Source organism: Musa acuminata, chromosome BXJ1-4 (genome assembly GCF_036884655.1).
Source record: "Musa acuminata AAA Group cultivar baxijiao chromosome BXJ1-4, Cavendish_Baxijiao_AAA, whole genome shotgun sequence".
NCBI lineage: Eukaryota > Viridiplantae > Streptophyta > Magnoliopsida > Zingiberales > Musaceae > Musa > Musa acuminata.
Window position 1 is genome coordinate 6,898,502 of NC_088330.1, and position 19,513 is coordinate 6,918,014.

A 19,513-nucleotide genomic window follows, 5' to 3' on the forward strand; every position below is an offset into this window, starting at 1 on the left:
CCCATCAAAAATAGTTTTTATGCCTTCTTTTCTTCTCTTAGCCTATCTTAGTCTCTTCTTTCCTTCTCTTTGTGTGAAATCACCCAATTAAATTTAAATTTAGAATGTATTTAACTAACTTTTGATTTATAATAATTTTAAATTTTAATTCATGTGAAATCATCCAATTAAATTTAAATTTAGAATGTATTTAAGTAACTTTTTTATTTAGAATAATTATTATTATTTAGATGAATTCTTGGAAAAACCCTCTTGTGTCTTTTTTACCCAATACCTAACACTGCTGACATGTCAATTGATCCACTAACCATTTAAAAATACTGTAACATAATATTTTTATATAAATTTTATAAAAATATTATTATTTTTAAGTATTTATAGGAGAAGCATTTATCCGAATCACACACGTGACGATACAATCAATAAGAGAGAGCAAACGCTATCCAACAATGTAGTCACAAAAGTATTGATATATTATAATTTTTTTTTAAAATTTATTATATCCATATAATGAAATATTTTTTAAACTAAACGCACTGTAAAAGTCGATCAAACTTTCTTTGAAATTAATTAAAACATGAGAAAAACTTCATTGAATTATTCAACCTTGATCATTATACAAATTTCGATGAATACTCAAGCCTCGTATTAGACTATATTGGACTATCAACACATATAGATATGAACTAAGTTAGGTTATTTTAAATATCATCCGGATTCACCATATCAAATATATAAAATTTTAAATATACATATATATATATATATATATATATATATATATATATATTCTCTTCCTATCTTTATTTTCATTGGTGCACTAATAACAGGCCAATAATGGGCCCGTTTGGGTATCAATTTTGGGGCAATCGTGGGCCGACTATATAAAGAAACGACAACGGCCGAGGCGGAATAGCCTTCTGCGGAGGAATAGAGGGAGCCGAGCACCTCCAGGTGTGTTTCCCTCCTCGTTCCGTTCTCATCTCTCTCAACCTCTTCTTCTGTTCTTCGATGATGTATTCTGCTGTTAATTCTTCTAACCTCGGAGCATTCATCATGTTGTTGTCGCTAACTAGTTGATCGGCTGCGTCTTAGGTTTCTTCCGACTAAGATGATTCGAGTTCATACTCTCGCTTGCCGATGCATTCTTAGATTTCTGTCTTACCTCTCAATCTTCGCTTATGATTCGCCTCAGGCCAATCGATTTCTTTCTTTGGCGTTCTCTTTCTTGGATAGCTTAATAGCATCTGGAATTCGTGGTGATGAACAAATAGATCTGACTGAGCGAGGACACATTCCCTTGTGTTATTTCCTTCTTGATAAGATCGATATCTGCGTGAGTCCGACAAACCGACTAATATACTAGGAATTTCGTAATTGTCGATGGGGGCTTTGAGTTTTAGCATACACATGTTTGTGTTCTGCAATCGAATGCCCTTTCCAAGGATCAAGGAATGAGAATTAGCCTCCCGTGATCATGTAGCTTACAAACATTGCCTTCTTGATAAGATCTCACTCACCTATGTTTCTTATGCTTTTATGGTTGTGAGAAAACCACGTTACTTACATTCTATTCCACCAGCGGATCACCAAAGAGGGATCGTTTTGATGCTCTTTTTATGTCTGTTGTATGAACCACTCTGGGACGTGTATAAGATAGAGCTGCTTTGCTGCAAGTTTGGATCTATGTTTCCTTTCTACCACTGTAGTCATTGAAGCTACAATTGTTGTAGTTGTTGGCTCATATCGTATAAGCAGTGAAATAGGACTTGATCATAATCCTAAAATGTTAATTGACCGCGATGGGGAAGGAGGGGTCCAAGAGGAGGGTGGAATAGAGGAGGATTGGAGTAAAAGTGGGGACGAGAAGGGATGGAGAATGGCACTCAGGCCCTTGTCGGCCAGGGTCACTTTGTGTGCATGGAACAACATGGCTTGTTGCTGGGTCTGATCTATGGGCCTCATAAACTTTGCCATATAAACATGTCTTCCTTTTCATTAAAAAACAGAGTAATTAATGTGAAGTAAGATTATTACATAGTTTCTTTTACTATGGGTTCCATATGGTAGGAAAATATTCATCTCAATCAGGGCTCAACATGTGGTAGCCTAATCAAACCAAGGTGGCATAGACATTGGCCCAATATTAAGTTTCGAAGAAATATTTCGTCCATATTGTAGAGTAATCGATGCGAGTCATTGATTTACTTGAAACTCTCACTTTCTATTCTGTGACTAACTTAAGCGTCAGAATGATCATGTTGGGAATTCGATGTGTCCTCGGTCTTTGTTTAGGTCGGCATCCGAGACTATCTTGGCTCTACCTAAGTTTTTGTACATGTAGACTCAAACTAATTCCGGCTGATTCAGACATTACCAACATTCTCCCAAATGACAGTACTCTTGCATAGCACTTCATCATTACCAGATCTATCTAGTGATTAGGTCTTCAATTGGATCACCAGTTGCTGAGAAACGGCAGCTACTGATTGTAAATGCTGAGAAAGGGCCCCAACACACTTAGGTTCTTGCAAATGCATGTTCTAGGGAACATCAATGTATCAGCCAATATCAATTTCTTTGTTAAAAATGCAGGATATTACTCAACAGAGCATCAAATGTAGTATGAAAGTTTTCACCTCTATCGATCATAGCTTGCAATATTCGAATTGGTCTTCTATGGTGGCTCTCTTGTTTTCCAAGTAGTAGTTCATCAAGTGTTGGTTAATAATACAAGAAACAGTTTGCATGACAATCTGCCTATCCATTTTTGCATTGCCATGCTTTAATTAATGACATACACTCCTTAAATCTTTAGTTGTTTTGATCATACATAGATCCACGACTGTGAAATAATTATTTTTCTCTGTTAAATTTTTTTTCTCTAAAATAATGCGAGGCTGTGAATCATCTATTTTTATTTGTATCCTTTCTGTTTGGTAGAATCACTTGGGTTCCTTCTCAGTTCTTATATAATTATCTGGTCTACAGATATCAGAGTAGAGATGGTAGCGAATGCTGAACCAGTAGCTCAATAAAGGAAGAACTATAGCAGCTAAAACTTGAAATCACATAAGGTAGGAGAAACATCTGCCCTATCACACAAGCCAACTGGGTTGGGTACCCCATAGTCTAAGTTGCCCTCTCTTCGAACCTTCGAACCCAACTCCAGTGTCTACAACTTGATCTCCTACTCCCCAAATCGAGTAATAAAAGGATCCTTTTTGAAACAGAACTACTATCTTTCAATCCCTTGGGTGAAGTCAGACCACTTTGGTTTCGATGTACCAGACCTTCTTTCTCCTTCGAGCATAGAAAAACGAAGGGGCAATTGACATGCAACAAGACAAATTAGCTTAGAGTGCCGCCCATTACAAGTTGCCAATTCAAGTGGCCAATTACACTTCAATTTTATCCAATGCTTCACCTTCACATTCTTTGTTCTCCATGAGACCTGAACAGTGGAAGAGGAGGAGATAAGAAAGAGGTTGGTTGAGGCAGGCAGGGGTTATCGTAGAAAGGCTTGCTCTTTTTCTGATCACCATGTGCTTGCCATACTTGGTGGCCTTCTCAAGGGCACGCTTGCCTTGAATTGATGGGGGACAATCCTCTCTGCCACATGCCCGGACCCAAGAGAATGTCTCAGCTTTTGGGCCGCATGCCCGAAGAGACGCAGCTTTTACTAATCTGTAGAAAGGAATGAGATTATGAGGGAAGCTAAAGATGGAGTTGAGCAGCCCAGGGAAGAGAGAAGTTGTGACCACATCAAAGGTAGGGCTCCTAATCATAGATGTCATGATTCCTCATTCCTTTATGCATTGGAAGGGTTGGATTAAAGGCTGCGGCTGCTATGCTTCCTAGACAACCAGAAAGGAAGTACTCGCGACTGTATGATGGTTTTGTTTAGGGTTTTGCATGAGACTGACAACTCGCAGAAATGATTCTTCGAACTAATGGGTGTTGGACCAAGATTGCTTTAGTTGAATTAAGGTTAAAAGGGAGGAAGACCAGCTTTAGAATTAGGATTCTTTGCAAGGGAAAAGTATGTCTGCTACAGAGAAAGGGATGAATCCATGAGCCCGAGACTCTAAGCTAATGATGAAGGCAATAATATGATGTGTGGGTCTCGAGGAGCTTACTTAGTCTGTCTGACCTTTTGCATGTGTTTAGGGTTCTCGGTGGAGGAGAATTGTCTGCGTGGAAGAAGCTTGGTTCAATGGCAGTGGGAAGGGTGGTGCTGTGGTGCTACTGTTAACTGGAAGGAACCTGTTACCCAGGGTTTCCAGATCTCTGACTTGTGACTTGAGGAACTTGAGGTAGTTGACAGCCTCATCGAGCATAGACGCAGTGTCCATTCTGCTGCCCCCTGGGACCAGCCCTTGCAGTATTCTCAGCCTCTCACTTATCCTTTCCCTCCTATGCCTTGCAGCCACAGTCTGTGGGTCACTCGATATCTTCACGTTCTTCCTCTGTGGCTTCTCCGCTGCCTCCTCCACCCCCAGACTCACCGGCCGCAGAGCTGCAGCCCTATAGATCATCTCCTTCGCCTGCGCGATCGCCTCGGTGTCGGGCTCGTATCCGCCTTCCCGAACAAAATCGATACTCGAACTCCCCGAGTGCTTCTCTGATCTCGGCTTCTTCGATTGGGCTCCCCTTGAGAAGCTAATTTGATAGCCTCCCTCCCCTGTTGAGCAACTCGATTGGAGGAGGCTACAAATCGGGTGGTTGCTTTCCCCTACTCTCTTCACCTCATCTAACTTTCTCTTGGCGTTTCTCCTTCCCTTCAGAGATTCGAGTTGCCGAACCGAGGAAGCCTGTGAAGCCACATCGTCCAGGTTTGGCCCGCCGTTCTCGGACTCCCCCGAAGAAATGTTACCGCTGCAACTCAAACCATGCACCACATTCGTGCGTCGAGAAAACGCAGCCGCGGTGCCATCTTGCGCATCGACGGTGTTGCTGATGACATGTAGCTCTTCAGATGTCCCGAATGATGGAGGAGCAGCAGCATCGCCCAAGGTAGTACCCAGTGCTGGTGTCACGAGAACAGAGTCAGCTGCTGACATTATCGCTTCTTGGTACTGCAACAGATCCAGATTCAAACTGTTGTTGATGGAGTCCGAGGCGGGAGTTAAGATTTCCATCGACTCACTGATTCCATCAACATCTGAACTGGTTTGGCGTGCAAGAATCCGCTGAAGCTCGAGACTTGAGCTGAGGATGAGAGCTTCGTTGAGGTCCGACTCCTCGTTAAAGCTGTTGTGGCCTTCGCTAGAGGTCGTGAAGTCATCGTAGTGATTGCTCCATATACTTGGCGACATGGAAACCTCGGTTCTGATGGCCGCTGGATTCTCCCAACCAAATCTATCCATGGTGAGTTAGCTGTTCCGGATCTGTATCTTCCACAGTCATCAGGATAGCCTTAGTTTGAGTCGTAAGACCAAAGCAAACATTCTATCAAACATTTGCACCTCGTAAAATAAACACGATGTTTCTACTACTGCATATGAGTTATACCTTTGTGATCTGGTGGATGCAGCAACCTCGATTCCTCGATTGGTCTCAGGAACTCAGAAGAGTGTGCGGGCAAAGACCGAACGATGTCGTCGCCGCTGTCTTCTGCCCACTGTTTCTACGATGTCGTCGTTCATCACTCGTGAAGACATTAACTGCACGGAAGCCAGCTAAAGCAGCTTCTGCTAACGTCACTTGTGGCACAGGCGAACTTGCTGACTATATACAACAAGACAAGGCATTAAAACCCCGTAACCTCCCAATAATGTCCACCAGATCACATGTCGAAGCCGGGCATCCCCGAAGAAGCACCGGGGCAGAGATAAAAAGAAGAAGATGCATATGGCGTACCGCTGTGTTATGTTATCTTCTGGGGTAGGCATGACGAGCTCATCTCCCGCAAAGAAAGCTTATAAGTGAGTAGGGCAGTGAGATGGTCTTTGATAAGAGTTGTCCAGAGGTTCTCTTTCACCTTTGTGTTTTGGGAGTTTGGTGGTAAATTGATGTGATTTGCCTTGTTGATGCTTCTAGTTATGCAATATTACTCGTGCTGTCCCTGTCCCTAATTCTACATCAACGATTCTATCTATCTCCTCCATACCATACAAGGTATTTCTGATCACATATATGTGAACAAAATAGATCCTTTTCTAATATAGCTTAAGCTTTTAAAGTTCATGATATTTAAACTGGTTTCACAGCACATCATGAAATCTTTAACAACATATATACACATACATACATATAAACTTGATGATCATAATGCACTTCCACCTTTGCTTAAATAGTTAGTCTTGGAAACAATAACAAAGCCAATTTCTTTTGAGTTTGATTGATTGAACTACGATCTCAGTTTTGATTATTAGTTTGATTTCTTGTATGATCTAAAGTTGATTGGATCCAAAAGATTAGTACATCACAAATCAAGAAAGCAGAATCAGAAAAATCTAAAATCGATCGAGTGGATCAAAATATTCAGATCATCCTCACCCATTGAATGAAATCGAGATCGATCGGCCTCGTAGAGCCTCTACCCCCAATTTCATCTACCAAACACTTGACGTAATCTCGTGAACCGGGAGACCGATGTTTGAACTACAGCACTACAGCAGGCCGCGAGTCACCTCCCAGAGATCAATTCATGGTTGACGTGACAGGCCTCGATTCACCAAATCGTGATGTGATGTCGATCATAAACTGTCTCCCGCTTCGATGTGACCTCGATCGATCATGGCCTCCGGTGAACCGGTTGACTTCATCTTCCGTTTACATTAACTACTGTTACACTCTTAACCGCTGTCATTATGAATTTATATATGTTGATGAAGAATGAATGATCCAACAGTATAAACAAAGATGTGCTCCCAAAGTGCATACAATTCCTAAATGTTTTATTATATTCCGAGAATTATTTGTGCTGTGCATACATTTTTTTTTTACGTCGGGAGAAAAGAACACCATGAAAGAGGTGGTACCACCTGGAAGAGCGTAAGGCCCATTCCGGGCCCGTATCGACGGCACCAGGAAGTCGATCAGGATTCGAGACCACTGGTCCCGCTATCACCATGGTGGGGCCGAGAAAGGCGCTGTGAGTGAGCACCGGTGCCGTGGGCCGCACCGGGGTGGGACCAGCCCGCCACCAGCTCACCCTTTCTTTGCTGCCGGATCCGGCACGGGAACTGCACGTGGGGTTGACGTCTCGCCCGACGACGTGTCCACCTCCTATTGCGCGAGTCGTGGGGCCGGCACGTGGGAGCGTTCGGTCTCTGAGGGACCACCCCAAGACATGGCGAGTTCTTGAGGCCAAGAAGAGAGAGAGAGAGACCAGCTTTGGGCGTTCACGCTCACTCCCTCGCCTCGCTGTCGGTGCCTCACAGAGATAGATAGATAGAGAGAGAGAGAGAGAGAGAGAGGAGAGAGAGCGAGTCCATTTCAAGAGCTGCGATTAATAGGGCAAAGAAAAGAAAGAATATGAACTAATTGTTTTGTTGGCCCCCACCGCATTTACTGCGAGGGCCCACCGATGATTGGGCAACAGCACAAACAGGATTCTCTTGCCTGCAAGTACATCCATAAGTGGCTGTCCATTCTGACATGTTTCCTTCCCTCCTCCCGGTGGATCGATCGATCTCATTTCCCCATCTGCCGGTCCCTCTTCGCTCGACCTCCATCTCCACGTCAAGAGACATCACGTGGCTCCTCGAAACTTCAAGAACATGTTTCTGCATCATTTAAATCTTGGATTGGAGATAGATATTAATGAAGCAGGAAACCGATCTTCGTTGTATCACATTGTCCTGTTGATATGCTGCTGCATAGCGAGAGTTAAACTACAGGTAATGGTGTTCTATGTGGTCCTTCCTGTTCAGTGGGCTTCATGGTCCACAAATTGTTCGTGGAGAAACTGAAGAGAGTTAAAAGCACTGTGAAATCTCCCCTGTTTCGGCACAGAACCAAACTGAAGAAGAAGGCTGTTCGATCGTGTTCATTCCTCGGATGTGGTCATGTGTGCCTCGCAAAGAGAAGAAGACCGTCATTTCTCCGTGCCGATGCTTCGTTGGTCTTTCTTTCATGCAGAGAACAACCTCGAGAGTGTCTCAGCATGCCTCTCGAGGACCACTTCGCGGCTGGAGCCGCCGTCGTTGTCGCCGACGTGTTGGCATGTGAATTGTTTGTCCACTCTATTCGTCGCCATCGATCAAATGCTCATCCACTCGCTTGTCGTTCATGCATCGCCCATTTGGAGTAGCTTTGTCATGTTCCTCGTCTTTGTACACTTCGATCCCATCTCTTTCTCACGTTATCCCGTCCTGCGTGAACGTATCCAGCCGGAATCCAACCACCGTGGCTCCACCTGGCCGCCTGAAAGAGACAGATTAACTCCATTATCGGCAGTCCCGACATCCATCGATCCGTCACTGTTAATGCAAACTTTAGCTCGAAAGAGACGCAGAAAAAAAAAGACTGTCCTGATGACCACTCACATTTCGCATTAATACTTTCTCTCGGTAGATAATATTTGCTGTCACTATTCCTTTGACCTTGTGTTCATCTTCTCTCCTACCCTCTCTGAGGATCCAGAAAATATGTCCATGAAACTGCGATCGAGATGGTCCGGCAGGATGCATTGCATGACGAAGGCGCCTCAATGGAAGAAGATGACATTGATCGGTGGATGGGTTGAGGTCCCCTACACTCAAGTGCCTTCCGACAGAAGACTTAGGCAACACCGGCAAACCATGGCCCCAGCACTAGAGGAAATGAATGACTTTCCTCCGCAGAGGCAGTTCTTCCTCTTTGATCCTTTCTCCACATTTCCACATATTTTTACTGTTACAACAACACGCATTGGTTAGGGTTAGGGGGACAGGCTGACCCTCTTTGGTCCTGAAAATTTCGGAAGACATGAATTCATGTTCTTCACATCCTTCATTCTTGTCATGCTTCTTCCAAATTGGGTCATGTGTCTGCCTTACTGCTTCCAGTAAAGGAAGCTCTCAAATGTAGAGTCCAAGACTTGAGCTATACAAAGAATTTCTCCATGCTCTGTGTAATGTAAAAAGGGAGTTACATAGCCGATTATTCATTGTGCAGATGAGGTAGAAGTGACCACAGAAGCAGATCTAATGATTAAGATCATTAGCAGGTGTACTTTCTATCAATCATGACTGTAAATGAGGTTTTAGTTTGAAGCAGCCAACCGATTATGATGGACACATTTTGTACCCAATGTGCTGGAACAAGACTTGCCAGAACTACTAATTAAGACAGTGGACCGCAAATCTCTTAGCATGCAAGGAATTAAGTTTCTTTTTTCTTCTGAAATAGGGATAAATTAAATGACGGACCACATACCTCACAAGAATTTGGATGCTGAAAGTTATTTTCGATGAATGACAACTGAAGGTCTTGCTAGAAATCTAGCAACTGTATTTGTTCAGCTGTCCCCTTTCAGCTTCGGAGGAACAATGGTGAAGAGCCGCAGCCTGCAGGGAAGGCACTAGCATCAGGCACAATGCTATCAACATCTTAAATGTCAGATATAAATAAAATCCGATAGATTGTAGGCACGATATGGTAAGAGATGCTGACAACGAGGTGTTCATCATAACTGTAATATCGAATCAACAGTAACTATCTAGTAGCGATACTTTTCCGACTCTAGAGTTGCTTACTTTTTACCAAACAAACAAATTGAGGATTGAGATGATCCAAGATTTCTCATATATTTTGCAGTTGATGATTTTACAAATTGGAAAACAGTCCCAACTGATGTTAGTATGTGAAATGACTTTGAATGGCATTGATCTCCATTTGTTTCACGAAAGTAAATAATCATTATCTAGTAAAAGAACGGAAACACTTTGTCAGGTGGCAGTTGTTTTATGAAATTCTAGCAACAAAGAAATGAAATAATCTTCAACTCAATATCATTATACTGTCTTGTGGAATAACCAAGAGAGAAGAGATCTTTACAAGAAGGCAGATCAGATGATCGAAGAATTAATGGAAGAATTTCTGCAACAGCACATAAGGAGTTGCGTGAAGCTAAACATTCCACAAAACTCATATACTCCCCATTGTCTTCAAAAACTTAGCATTCCTTCAGAAAGCATACTTTGGTGTAGGCACTTCTTTTTAAGTGTGCTTTATAGGACACCTTGATAAGCAACAGTAATTAATGTTCTAAGCACCAGTCACAAGATTTTTGGTTGAATAAAACAGATCAGTGAAATATTATATATATATTTGATTCAATTTCATTAAGCTATCAAAACCATACATAGAGAATATGTCCCAACAATTCACTCATTGCACATTGCTGCTTGCTAACAATCTAGCCAAATTAACCGATGCTCCAAAAGAATGTATGAGTTCAACAGATGATTCTGGTCTTAGACTCCAACGGCAGATTAGATATCAAAATATTGATATAATTAATAAATTGTTTTGTCGTGACAACGATTTCAGGGCTTCAATGTTCGCAAAAAAAACCTAAAATGTTCAGTTCAAGGACAACAAAGAAATACCTGTAACCATTGGGTATCTAGCATCAGTAATGTGAAAATGCCTAAATATAATAAGCTTGGGAAGTGTGAGCACTAAGTAAATAATTAGTAATTAGGAAACTATCAAGAGAAATGGCAACTAAATCCATATATATCTATAAAAATAAAAATTCTTGTAAATTCGTCATTCCATTTTTTTGCTTCATTCACTTAAAATTGGACTGCTGGCTTATAGGCTTGTATTGGTGCCTTCAGTAGCATCAGCATCAGACAGTCATAAAACTCTGCAAACTGTGAATAGGAACAAGCAAGATTGAGCAGAGGCAAAAACAATTTTTGCTCATAATCCTTTCAAATTGAATATTACATGGAAAGGGAAATCATCACTTCGATTTTAAGAGGATCAAAGTACAGTTGCTAGTAAAGTCCAACTTAAGGAGAGAGGTGAAATGCTGTAGAGCTTAAAATTGCAAACAAAGATAAGGAGAATTAAAATTATGGGGGAAGATAACATACAAGATCCATCTGTAATTTGCAGAAAGCCATTTAACTCTATGCCGTGAAGTTCAAATAGAAACCCCAAACGCATATATTGATCCAACCCAACGCCAAGTCAAGATAAAGAAAGGGGTTAATTGCAACAGTTCAATATGGCATCAAAGTTTTGGGTTTTCACTAAGCTTCCACGATATGTTTTGCATAATCCTCAACAAAATGAAACCTTTTCTCCAGAAAATGTCCGCCCAAATATTATTCGCAACAAAACCAAAAAGTAACTTCAGTAAATAAGATTTACCCATTGCCAGAGTAACTCAAGCCCGATGTTTCAGGAGGATCGACCGCAGTAATGGTCACATCCATGAGAGGATCAACGAAGAGGGGAAAGGGGATTTCAGGTGATGGGATTAACCGCGTTTCCTATATAACAATGTATCCTCCCCAAAGAAGGTCTCCCTAACGGTGGCGGATCCTCCCCAAAGAAGCTTTGAGATCAACCTTTTCCAATTCCCGTGTTCAAATCCTCCGAGGAAATGGACCCCAACTAAATCAGGGATCCTTCCGAATCTGACCGTCAGATGCCCCTTTCCTCGGATCCTGGTCGTTCATCTATGCACGGCCCCACTAGTTTTAAAAGAGGTGGTTGGACCCACGGTGAACGGTGCAGCTCACGTACGTTTTCTGCGTCTGAGGAGGATTCAAGGAGCCTGTCTCGATCGAGACACCAATCAGGAAACGACGACTTTGAGTTGTACGCAAGATTGGGTCCTGCAAGTTGGCCATACTTTCGTAGGCTCAAGTGTGGGCCATCTCTTGCGCCGGACAGGTCAATGACCAATAGAAAGAAGTTCTATGCTGTTTGGTGAAATAGCTAAGACACAGGATAATTAACTTGACTGTACGTCTTCGTTCTGTTTCGTCCCGTTGTGCTGTTAACCCTAATATGAGAGGAAGGGCGAGGAGGATGAAGAAGCGGAGGAATTAGGGTTCGATGCTAAGTGAAGAAGAGTTGAGGAGTGGACGGAGAGTGATTTGACGTGGGAGAGAAAGTAACTCGATGGGGGCTCCGAAGCAGAAGTGGACGGCAGAGGAGGAGGAGGCGCTGCGCGCGGGCGTGGACAAGCACGGCGCCGGCAAATGGCGGACCATCCAGAAGGACCCTGAGTTCAGCCGCTGCCTCGCCACTCGCTCTAACATCGATCTCAAGGTCGCCCTTCGATTCCTCTTCTCCTCCAGCAACGTTTTTGGTCATTTAGGGTTTTACGTTGCCGTTTGTTTTCTTCTGTTGATATCCTTTCATGTATTTGGATCAAACCATGTGTAGTTTTCTCTAGGTCTATTGCTTTTCAAACAACAAGAACAATGTGTTTTCCCCCCGTAATATTTGGGTTCAGCTAAAAGGATACTTTCCCGCCATTGAGCTATCTTCGGAGTAGTGTTAGTCGATAATCTAAGAGTTACAATATCGTTTTCCTTCCTTATCTTCTTATACATCTCCTGACAACTTTAATCAGTACTGGCATCCCATTCCATACAGTGCATTAACAAGTCTTCTTTGGATGTCGATGAACTACGTTGACATTTTCCCCTCATTTTTATCCTCAATTAGTATTATCTGTATCTTTTTGTCAGTACAACTGTGTCTTATTCGAGAGCCTAGCTCTCATTATAGTGTATAAAAACTTGAAAGTTGTAAACAAGTTGATAATATAACCTTGTTGTTCCCAAGTTTTCATGAGTTGCAAATTTCGAATATAAATTAATCATCAGCTGCGAATTAAATAGCTAAAGAAATGCTCTTGAACAACACGACAAATTATATAAATTACTAGATAAATATATGATAAGTATGTAGAATCAGAAAAAAAACATAAGGAAGAGAACAAAAAGTAGGAAGCATAATTAACAAATAGAACTTTACAGAGTGTTTCGTTTATGTATCTTGTGACAAGATTACAGGGAGCACTTTGGAATAGCTTAAATTTTGTTTTAAGTCATTCATTTAACTAAAAGTGATACTATATATTAGATCAATTATATAACCAAGAAAACAAAATAATGGTCATTACATCTTTCTCCTATTGGAATATGTTGATGCCAGAATATTGTGAAAACGACTTGTGTTTATTAGGTGCATTTTATGTAAACTGGCCTTAGTGCTCCCTTTAATCTTGTCACAAGTGCAATTTTCTCATATGGACCTTTCTAAGAGCAGGGAAGTAAACGAGGTCCCTTGGCATATGGGCCTATGTGAACCCTATAATGGATCTATGTCATGCTTTTCTTCGCTTCTCATCTTTCCTTTTTACAGTTTGTTTGGCTTGTGAAGTAATCCTCATCTTTACATTTGTAACATAACAAAATCAGAAGTCTTCTATTTGATGATTTTGTTTAGTTTACCTGCTTAGGTTTGATTCGATAATTGTACTGTGAATAATGCTAAATGCACCAGTTAACATTTTATATCATAATACTAGGAGAGTTACAAATTTTATTTTGTTTATACATTTTAGATATGGAACAATCCCCCATCTTCCTGCTTATGCCATTTATGCTTTTATAGTTCCATCTAACTCATGCAGTAAATGTTTCAGGATAAATGGAGGAATATGAGTATAAGTGCCAGTGGCCAAGGCTCTAGGGAAAAGATAAGGACACCAAAGGCAAAAGGTGTTCCAGCCACCCCAGTATCTGGCTCTCAGAGCCTTGTTGTCTATGTCCCTCATAAAGATGGAGCACCTGCAATTTCAGATCCAACAAAAAGTTCACAAGAGGCAAAAAATCCTCCTCGGTGGGTGATATTTAATTTAACTTATTCCATTATGATCTAGTGAATTTCTCTTGGAACTACAAGAACTTCTCTTGGAACTTTTTTCATTTGACAACTTTTTTCATTATGATATAGTGAACTTCTCTTGGAACTACAACAACTTTTTCACTATGGTCCAGTGTTCTCTTCAAACTACTAACAAGGATAATATGGATATTAGTTCCTCGATTTTAGTAATGAAAAAGTAACTTGTAAGTATGAGATTTTCACATTGCAACCTGTTAGAAGATAAACTTCTGTGTTTTATTGAATTATTAGAAGGCATTGATTAATCAGGAAAATGCTTTGTCTGGTATTCTTGAATTAGTATGTAATAGGAAGATGAAATCACTTTTCTGGTAAGATCTCAGATGCTATGGAACCAATTATAGTATGATGCTGCTGCAATGCTAATTACATTTGAACTTTGAGATAAAGACACCTTTGTTTTTTTGGATGCTACTGTATCATATTTACATATATAGTTTGAATCAGTATGTTATCGGTATCACTTTTTTTTTTTTCTTCAGGCATGAAGCATTTCTTAGCTGGGGAAAGAACTTTCTGCTAACTTCATTTTTTTTCTTATCATTCAGATTGTAACCAATCTTCCTAATCAGTATTTGTTCTTACATTGTGATCCATTTTTTGTTTATTAGGTACACTGCTATGATAATTGAAGCACTTGCATCTATGCAAGAACCTAATGGATCAGAAATTGGTGCTATTTGTAGTTTTATTGAGGTTTGTGGGTATAACTTGTCATCATCATGTTAGTGAAAGGAACATCCATGTTGGTTTTTTTCCTTTGTGCTTTGGAAGAATGGCAGATTTATGCATTTCATATCATGTTGTCATTGTTAGAATTTGAGACACTGCTATGATAATTGAAGCACTTGCATCTATGCAAGAACCTAATGGATCAGAAATTGGTGCTATTTGTAGTTTTATTGAGGTTTGTGGGTATAACTTGTCATCATCATGGCAGATTTTTGTTTATTAGGTACACTGCTATGATAATTGAAGCACTTGCATCTATGCAAGAACCTAATGGATCAGAAATTGGTGCTATTTGTAGTTTTATTGAGGTTTGTGGGTATAACTTGTCATCATCATGTTAGTGAAAGGAACATCCATGTTGGTTTTTTTCCTTTGTGCTTTGGAAGAATGGCAGATTTATGCATTTCATATCATGTTGTCATTGTTAGAATTTGAGACATCTATGCTATGATACTTTGAAGTATGTCAAGGTTGTCATGTTCTCTGCAGTCCTCTAGAACACCCGAGATATGAGGCTTCTATTATGAGCATTTTTTTACTAATGTAACATTTTCTTCTGTGGTAAAGTTTGTGCCTTTGATTTCAATTGCAGCATGCGGAGGTGCTAATCCATACATTCATAAGCATAGTGGATAACTCTGTTTGCTTTTGTTGGATTTTCACAACCATCAATTTATGTGAAGGCTAGACCCTGTAAATCTATAAATTTCTACCCACCTGCATTCATGATGGTCATGGACTTCCTTGTCATCTTTGTTTCTTTCATGACCCTTTGCATTATTTTTCACCCGTAATTGCTTTAATTTCATAACTTGGAAACCCATGTGCAATAGTGTTACATCTTCAATTGCATTTATATTATTGAAGAAGGTTTAACTCGAAGGCAATGGTGAAAATCCTATAGTAAGTTTTATTAATTGCAAATATAGTAATGACATAAATTATGTTTTCATTTAATAAAGAATCTAGAAGCATCAAATCTCTGTATTTTTCTTATGCACGGATCTACAAGAATTTGACCTTCAGATCATGTGTTGTTCTTAGTCTTTGTGACATTTTTAATTGAAATGAAAAAGGGCATACCCAGCACCCAGCGCATGAGGCTCCTGCTAATGTGAGGGGAGGGTCAATGCAGTCTTTCTAGCCGGGCAACATCTTTAATTGAAATGACCTATAGAATATAGTGCTTACCTGGTTTTGCAACATATAGATATTTTTGCACGTACAAAAGGTTCTCAGTTTGTCAGAATTTTGGTTTCTACGCTTTAAATGTTAGAGATCATATTCAACAGTGTCAATCTTCAATTTGGAGCCTCTTGTTCAACATTAAGTAGACTTGAGGTCTAAGTACTTTTGGTTGCTTGCTAGTTAAACTCTATTTCATTTACCTTTTATGTTTTCCTAAAATTTTTAAAAGGAAAATTTATTAAGTTGATAATTAGGAGGAAAAGGAATACATATGTAGATTCTGGTGTTCTAAAGTATCTTGATCTGTGTGAACCTAAATATGTTTCTTTGGGTTAGCATGATTGGAACAAAACTATTAAATGATTGCTACATATCATCTTAACTCAGTCAGTAGCATTTGCCTTTATTCTGATTTGCATTGCAACATCTGTTAACAAAGATGCCTGGTACTATTAAATGACTATATAATCAATCTGATATATCCAAAATTTAGAAGGGGAACCTTAAAGAATAGTAGAAAACTTGGATTATCCATTTGCATCTTTGGTTTACATTCGGTCACTGAAATTTTCTATGTTTATCTTGCTTTGCTGTAGTACTCATTTCACTGTGGTAGGTTTCATAGACAGCTGGTTCTTTTTAGCTACTGAAATAGTTAAAAAGCACAAAATTTACAGCTACAGCCTATGGATACCTTATATATTGTTTACACTGTCATCCTTTCAACTTACACAAATGTTTAAACATTACATTTCAGATGATCCTGCAAATTTGTTAAAAGTTAGGTGAATGTTATTGTAGTTTACTTTGTGATATACAAAAGCATTTTGCACTTATTTTAAAAGAGCATTGAGTATAGCATTGCACTTGTGCATGTAAAGTTTCTGTAGTTCTGTGATATCTTTGCAGTAGTACTTTGCCATGGTTGATTCCTTTTTAGTGATGTTTGTCAGACTGTTAATTTCTTTGATATCTTATGCAGCAAAGACATGAGGTGCCACAGAATTTTAGGAGGTTGCTTAGTTCAAAGCTAAGGCGGCTTGTTGCTCAAAATAAAATAGAAAAGGTAAACCATTAATACACTTTCATTGTTTAATAGTCTGGTACTTGTATGATGCTATTTTTTTCATAATTCCACTATTACTAAATTCGTCATTTTTGTTTGCATGAAGTGGATGGTAAGTAGTTCTTGAATCATATAATAATGAATATCATGTCCCGAAATGTCAAACAATACATGTGTTCTTTGAGAGAATAATTAAGTATGGATGCTCGCTTGCCTTTATTTTTAAATTATAGGAATATGCTTTTTCACATGATTTGAGAAGAAATTTTATTGCTTAATACAATTTTTTTTATCATAAGCTTGTTCGTCATGTTGTGTGAACACATTGTAGGTTCAAAAGGGTTACAGGCTGAAAGATTCCTCATATGCAACAAAAACTCCAACCCCAAAACAAAAAGATCCGGCAAATCGAGCTAGGGTACATCAGAATTCCAGCTCAGCAAATTCGATAGACCCTATAGAGGAAGCAGCAATAACTGCTGCTTACAAAGTAGCAGATTCAGAGGCCAAATCATTCTTAGCTTCTGAAGCAGTCAAGGAAGCAGAGAAGATCTCAAAGATGGTTGAAGAGACGGATTCACTTCTGCTTCTAGCGAAAGAAATCTTTGAGAGATGTAATTGGATACAACTGATGGTCTTTTTAATTTTTTTTCTTGAGGTTCTTGTTTATTCATGAAGCGCTTAATGGATCGTCTAATTTTACAGGTTCACGGGGTGAAATTGTCACTATTGCTTAAGCTGCATGGATAGAATTTGTTGTATCTTCAGGTATGCTCTCTGGCTTGCTCAACCGTACCTTCAATTTCCTGTAGTTTGCTAATTTATGGCTGATGCCGAGAGATGCAATTGCATGAAACCAATCGGACATCCATGCTGGATAAAATCTGTATATAAGCTCTCATTCAATCAGATTACAATCAGATGATGATGACTCTTTTTGTTTCAAGAGGGCAGCTCATTCATTGTGGATGTGTTTGCAAGTTACTATCTGATGCCTCCATATTTATGAAGGAATCATCAATATTCTGCCATATGATATGTATATGATTTGTAGGTTATTTTCACGTCAGGTTATTTCTGTTGTAAGGTCATTAAAAAACACTCAAGCTGGAGATCATTAGGACACTGCAAACGTCTCTTTCTGTTCCATGCAAATTGCACAGCTTGAAAGAAAGTTAATTGTTCTTTCCCACTTGGTTAACTCTGCCATCAAATCAAATCCATGGCTTACGGATCTAAAATGCATTTTGTCTTCCACATGTCTGTGTATGGAAAAGTTTATGTCGTGCCCGACTAATGACAATAATATTCACAGGTATTCAGATCCATCAGCAGATGTACACTATTTCGGACAGATTTCTCTATTAGATAACAAACATATACCTTTTATTTAACACACAATATTTATTCAAACCTTAGGGCAAAAATCAATGAGCAGAAACTTCTGGCTGGAATATAACTACTATTGCTGATATTGGAATCAGCGAACAACTTCCTCCTTCAACCTTCAAAATCCAATAACTTCGACAAAGCTCTACAAACCATTAATCTGCCATGGTATCAGCAAACATAAACTCATCATCGACGAAGAACAATACCATATGAGAAGAAATAAGAGAGATGCAAGTGACGGACGTCTTGTGTAAACGAAGGATGATAGATATTTACTGAAGGTAAAAAGAACAGATGCTTGATCAGATGAAGCAAGCTCATGGCAAGTTCCGATCTTTCTGGCACAGATCGATTCCTAAACGGAAAAAGATGAAACCTGGTTAGAGACGATACCAGGAGGAGAAGGATCACCACCAGCCATAGACGATTTGGGTGTATTTATCCTTGAGCCAGCGGAAGCCCCTCCTCACGGACCCCTTCACCCTGCCCTCCACGGCATAGGCCTTGTAGCTGGCGACGCGCTTCCGCCGCTGGAAATCAGGGTCGCCGAGCACCCACCCGCCCTTCTTGGATGAGGAAGAGGGCGCAGCGGCTTCCTTCTCCTTGATCCCTTTGGAGCCGTAGCCACCGTAGGCGTAGGAGCTCGTGCTGTTGCTCCTGTAGTCGTAGAGGCTGGACGGAGGAGGCACCGCCGCCATCCGGCCGTCGTTGTATGACCTCGATCTGAAGTCTTTCATTGGACCAGTGCTCTCTGCGGAGGGAGTCTCCAGAGAAGAGGATGAGGGAGGCCGGGAAGAAGGCGGAGGCGTGGACGGGGATCAGGTTCGGTTATTGCGGTCACGTTTGGCCCGGTGGTTGAATCTTTGTGAGGTCGAAGACCACCATCGAGTCGACGCTGCGACAACGTGTGGAACAACCTGTTGACTTCCTCCGTTTGCAGGCGCTGCTTTCGTGCGCTGCTAGGCATGATGTGTAACTCCTCCGGCCTCCCTGAGCGTTGACTACTTTTAACTCTGCCTTTTTACCTTTACGTTACTGTTTACTCTTTCTTCCTCACCAATTTCCTTCAATTATATACATAAATAACTTATTATTTTTCGGTATTTAAAGCCTTTCAGTAATTGAAAACGCCTCGTTATATTTTTTTTGGGGAATAATAGGATATCAATGTGCAATAAATGGCAACGCAAACTGAGAAAGAAAAAGGACAAGTTGGATATGCACTCATCTCCCTCTCCTTTTCTACGGTTACTTTTCCCC

The 19,513-nt window shown here is 40.3% G+C and overlaps 2 protein-coding genes and 3 long non-coding RNA genes across 8 annotated transcripts; 2 read left to right on the plus strand and 3 right to left on the minus strand.

Moving 5' to 3' along the window:
• The first annotated feature begins 923 nt into the window (after positions 1 to 923).
• On the plus strand, positions 924 to 6,082 carry LOC135644395 (uncharacterized). 2 transcript variants are annotated; one of them, XR_010498465.1, is made up of 5 exons: positions 924 to 954; positions 2,992 to 4,316; positions 4,430 to 5,016; positions 5,088 to 5,370; positions 5,537 to 6,082. It is a non-coding gene; the product is annotated as an uncharacterized LOC135644395 (long non-coding RNA). The 2 variants fall into 2 exon arrangements; XR_010498464.1 differs by having other exon boundaries at positions 2,992 to 5,016.
• LOC135644376 (transcription factor bHLH87-like) lies at positions 3,338 to 5,656 on the minus strand. Of its 3 annotated transcripts, XM_065161914.1 has the most exons (3): positions 5,515 to 5,656; positions 4,140 to 5,390; positions 3,338 to 3,687 (listed from the first exon to the last, which is right to left on the minus strand). In XM_065161914.1, the coding sequence occupies exon 2, from the start codon at positions 5,367 to 5,369 to the stop codon at positions 4,167 to 4,169; it is 1,203 nt and encodes a 400-aa protein (XP_065017986.1). In that variant the 5' UTR covers positions 5,370 to 5,390; positions 5,515 to 5,656; the 3' UTR covers positions 3,338 to 3,687; positions 4,140 to 4,166. The 3 variants fall into 3 exon arrangements, with proteins under 3 accessions (XP_065017986.1, XP_065017979.1, XP_065017982.1); XM_065161907.1 differs by having other exon boundaries at positions 3,338 to 5,390; XM_065161910.1 differs by having other exon boundaries at positions 3,338 to 5,396; positions 5,515 to 5,654.
• Positions 6,083 to 7,554: 1,472 nt separating the features above from the next.
• Positions 7,555 to 11,488, minus strand: LOC108952614 (uncharacterized). The gene is made up of 4 exons (XR_001977661.2): positions 11,317 to 11,488; positions 9,367 to 9,497; positions 8,496 to 9,057; positions 7,555 to 8,373 (listed from the first exon to the last, which is right to left on the minus strand). It is a non-coding gene; the product is annotated as an uncharacterized LOC108952614 (long non-coding RNA).
• Positions 11,489 to 11,957: 469 nt separating this feature from the next.
• Positions 11,958 to 17,807, plus strand: LOC135644400 (single myb histone 4-like). Its single transcript, XM_065161940.1, has 6 exons — positions 11,958 to 12,225; positions 13,613 to 13,809; positions 14,487 to 14,571; positions 16,778 to 16,861; positions 17,193 to 17,475; positions 17,567 to 17,807. The coding sequence occupies exons 1-6, from the start codon at positions 12,076 to 12,078 to the stop codon at positions 17,596 to 17,598; spliced, it is 831 nt and encodes a 276-aa protein (XP_065018012.1). The 5' UTR covers positions 11,958 to 12,075; the 3' UTR covers positions 17,599 to 17,807.
• A 392-nt stretch (positions 17,808 to 18,199) lies between these two features.
• On the minus strand, positions 18,200 to 19,218 carry LOC103980958 (uncharacterized). Its single transcript, XR_010498468.1, has 2 exons — positions 18,647 to 19,218; positions 18,200 to 18,410 (listed from the first exon to the last, which is right to left on the minus strand). It is a non-coding gene; the product is annotated as an uncharacterized LOC103980958 (long non-coding RNA).
• Positions 19,219 to 19,513: the final 295 nt, after the last annotated feature.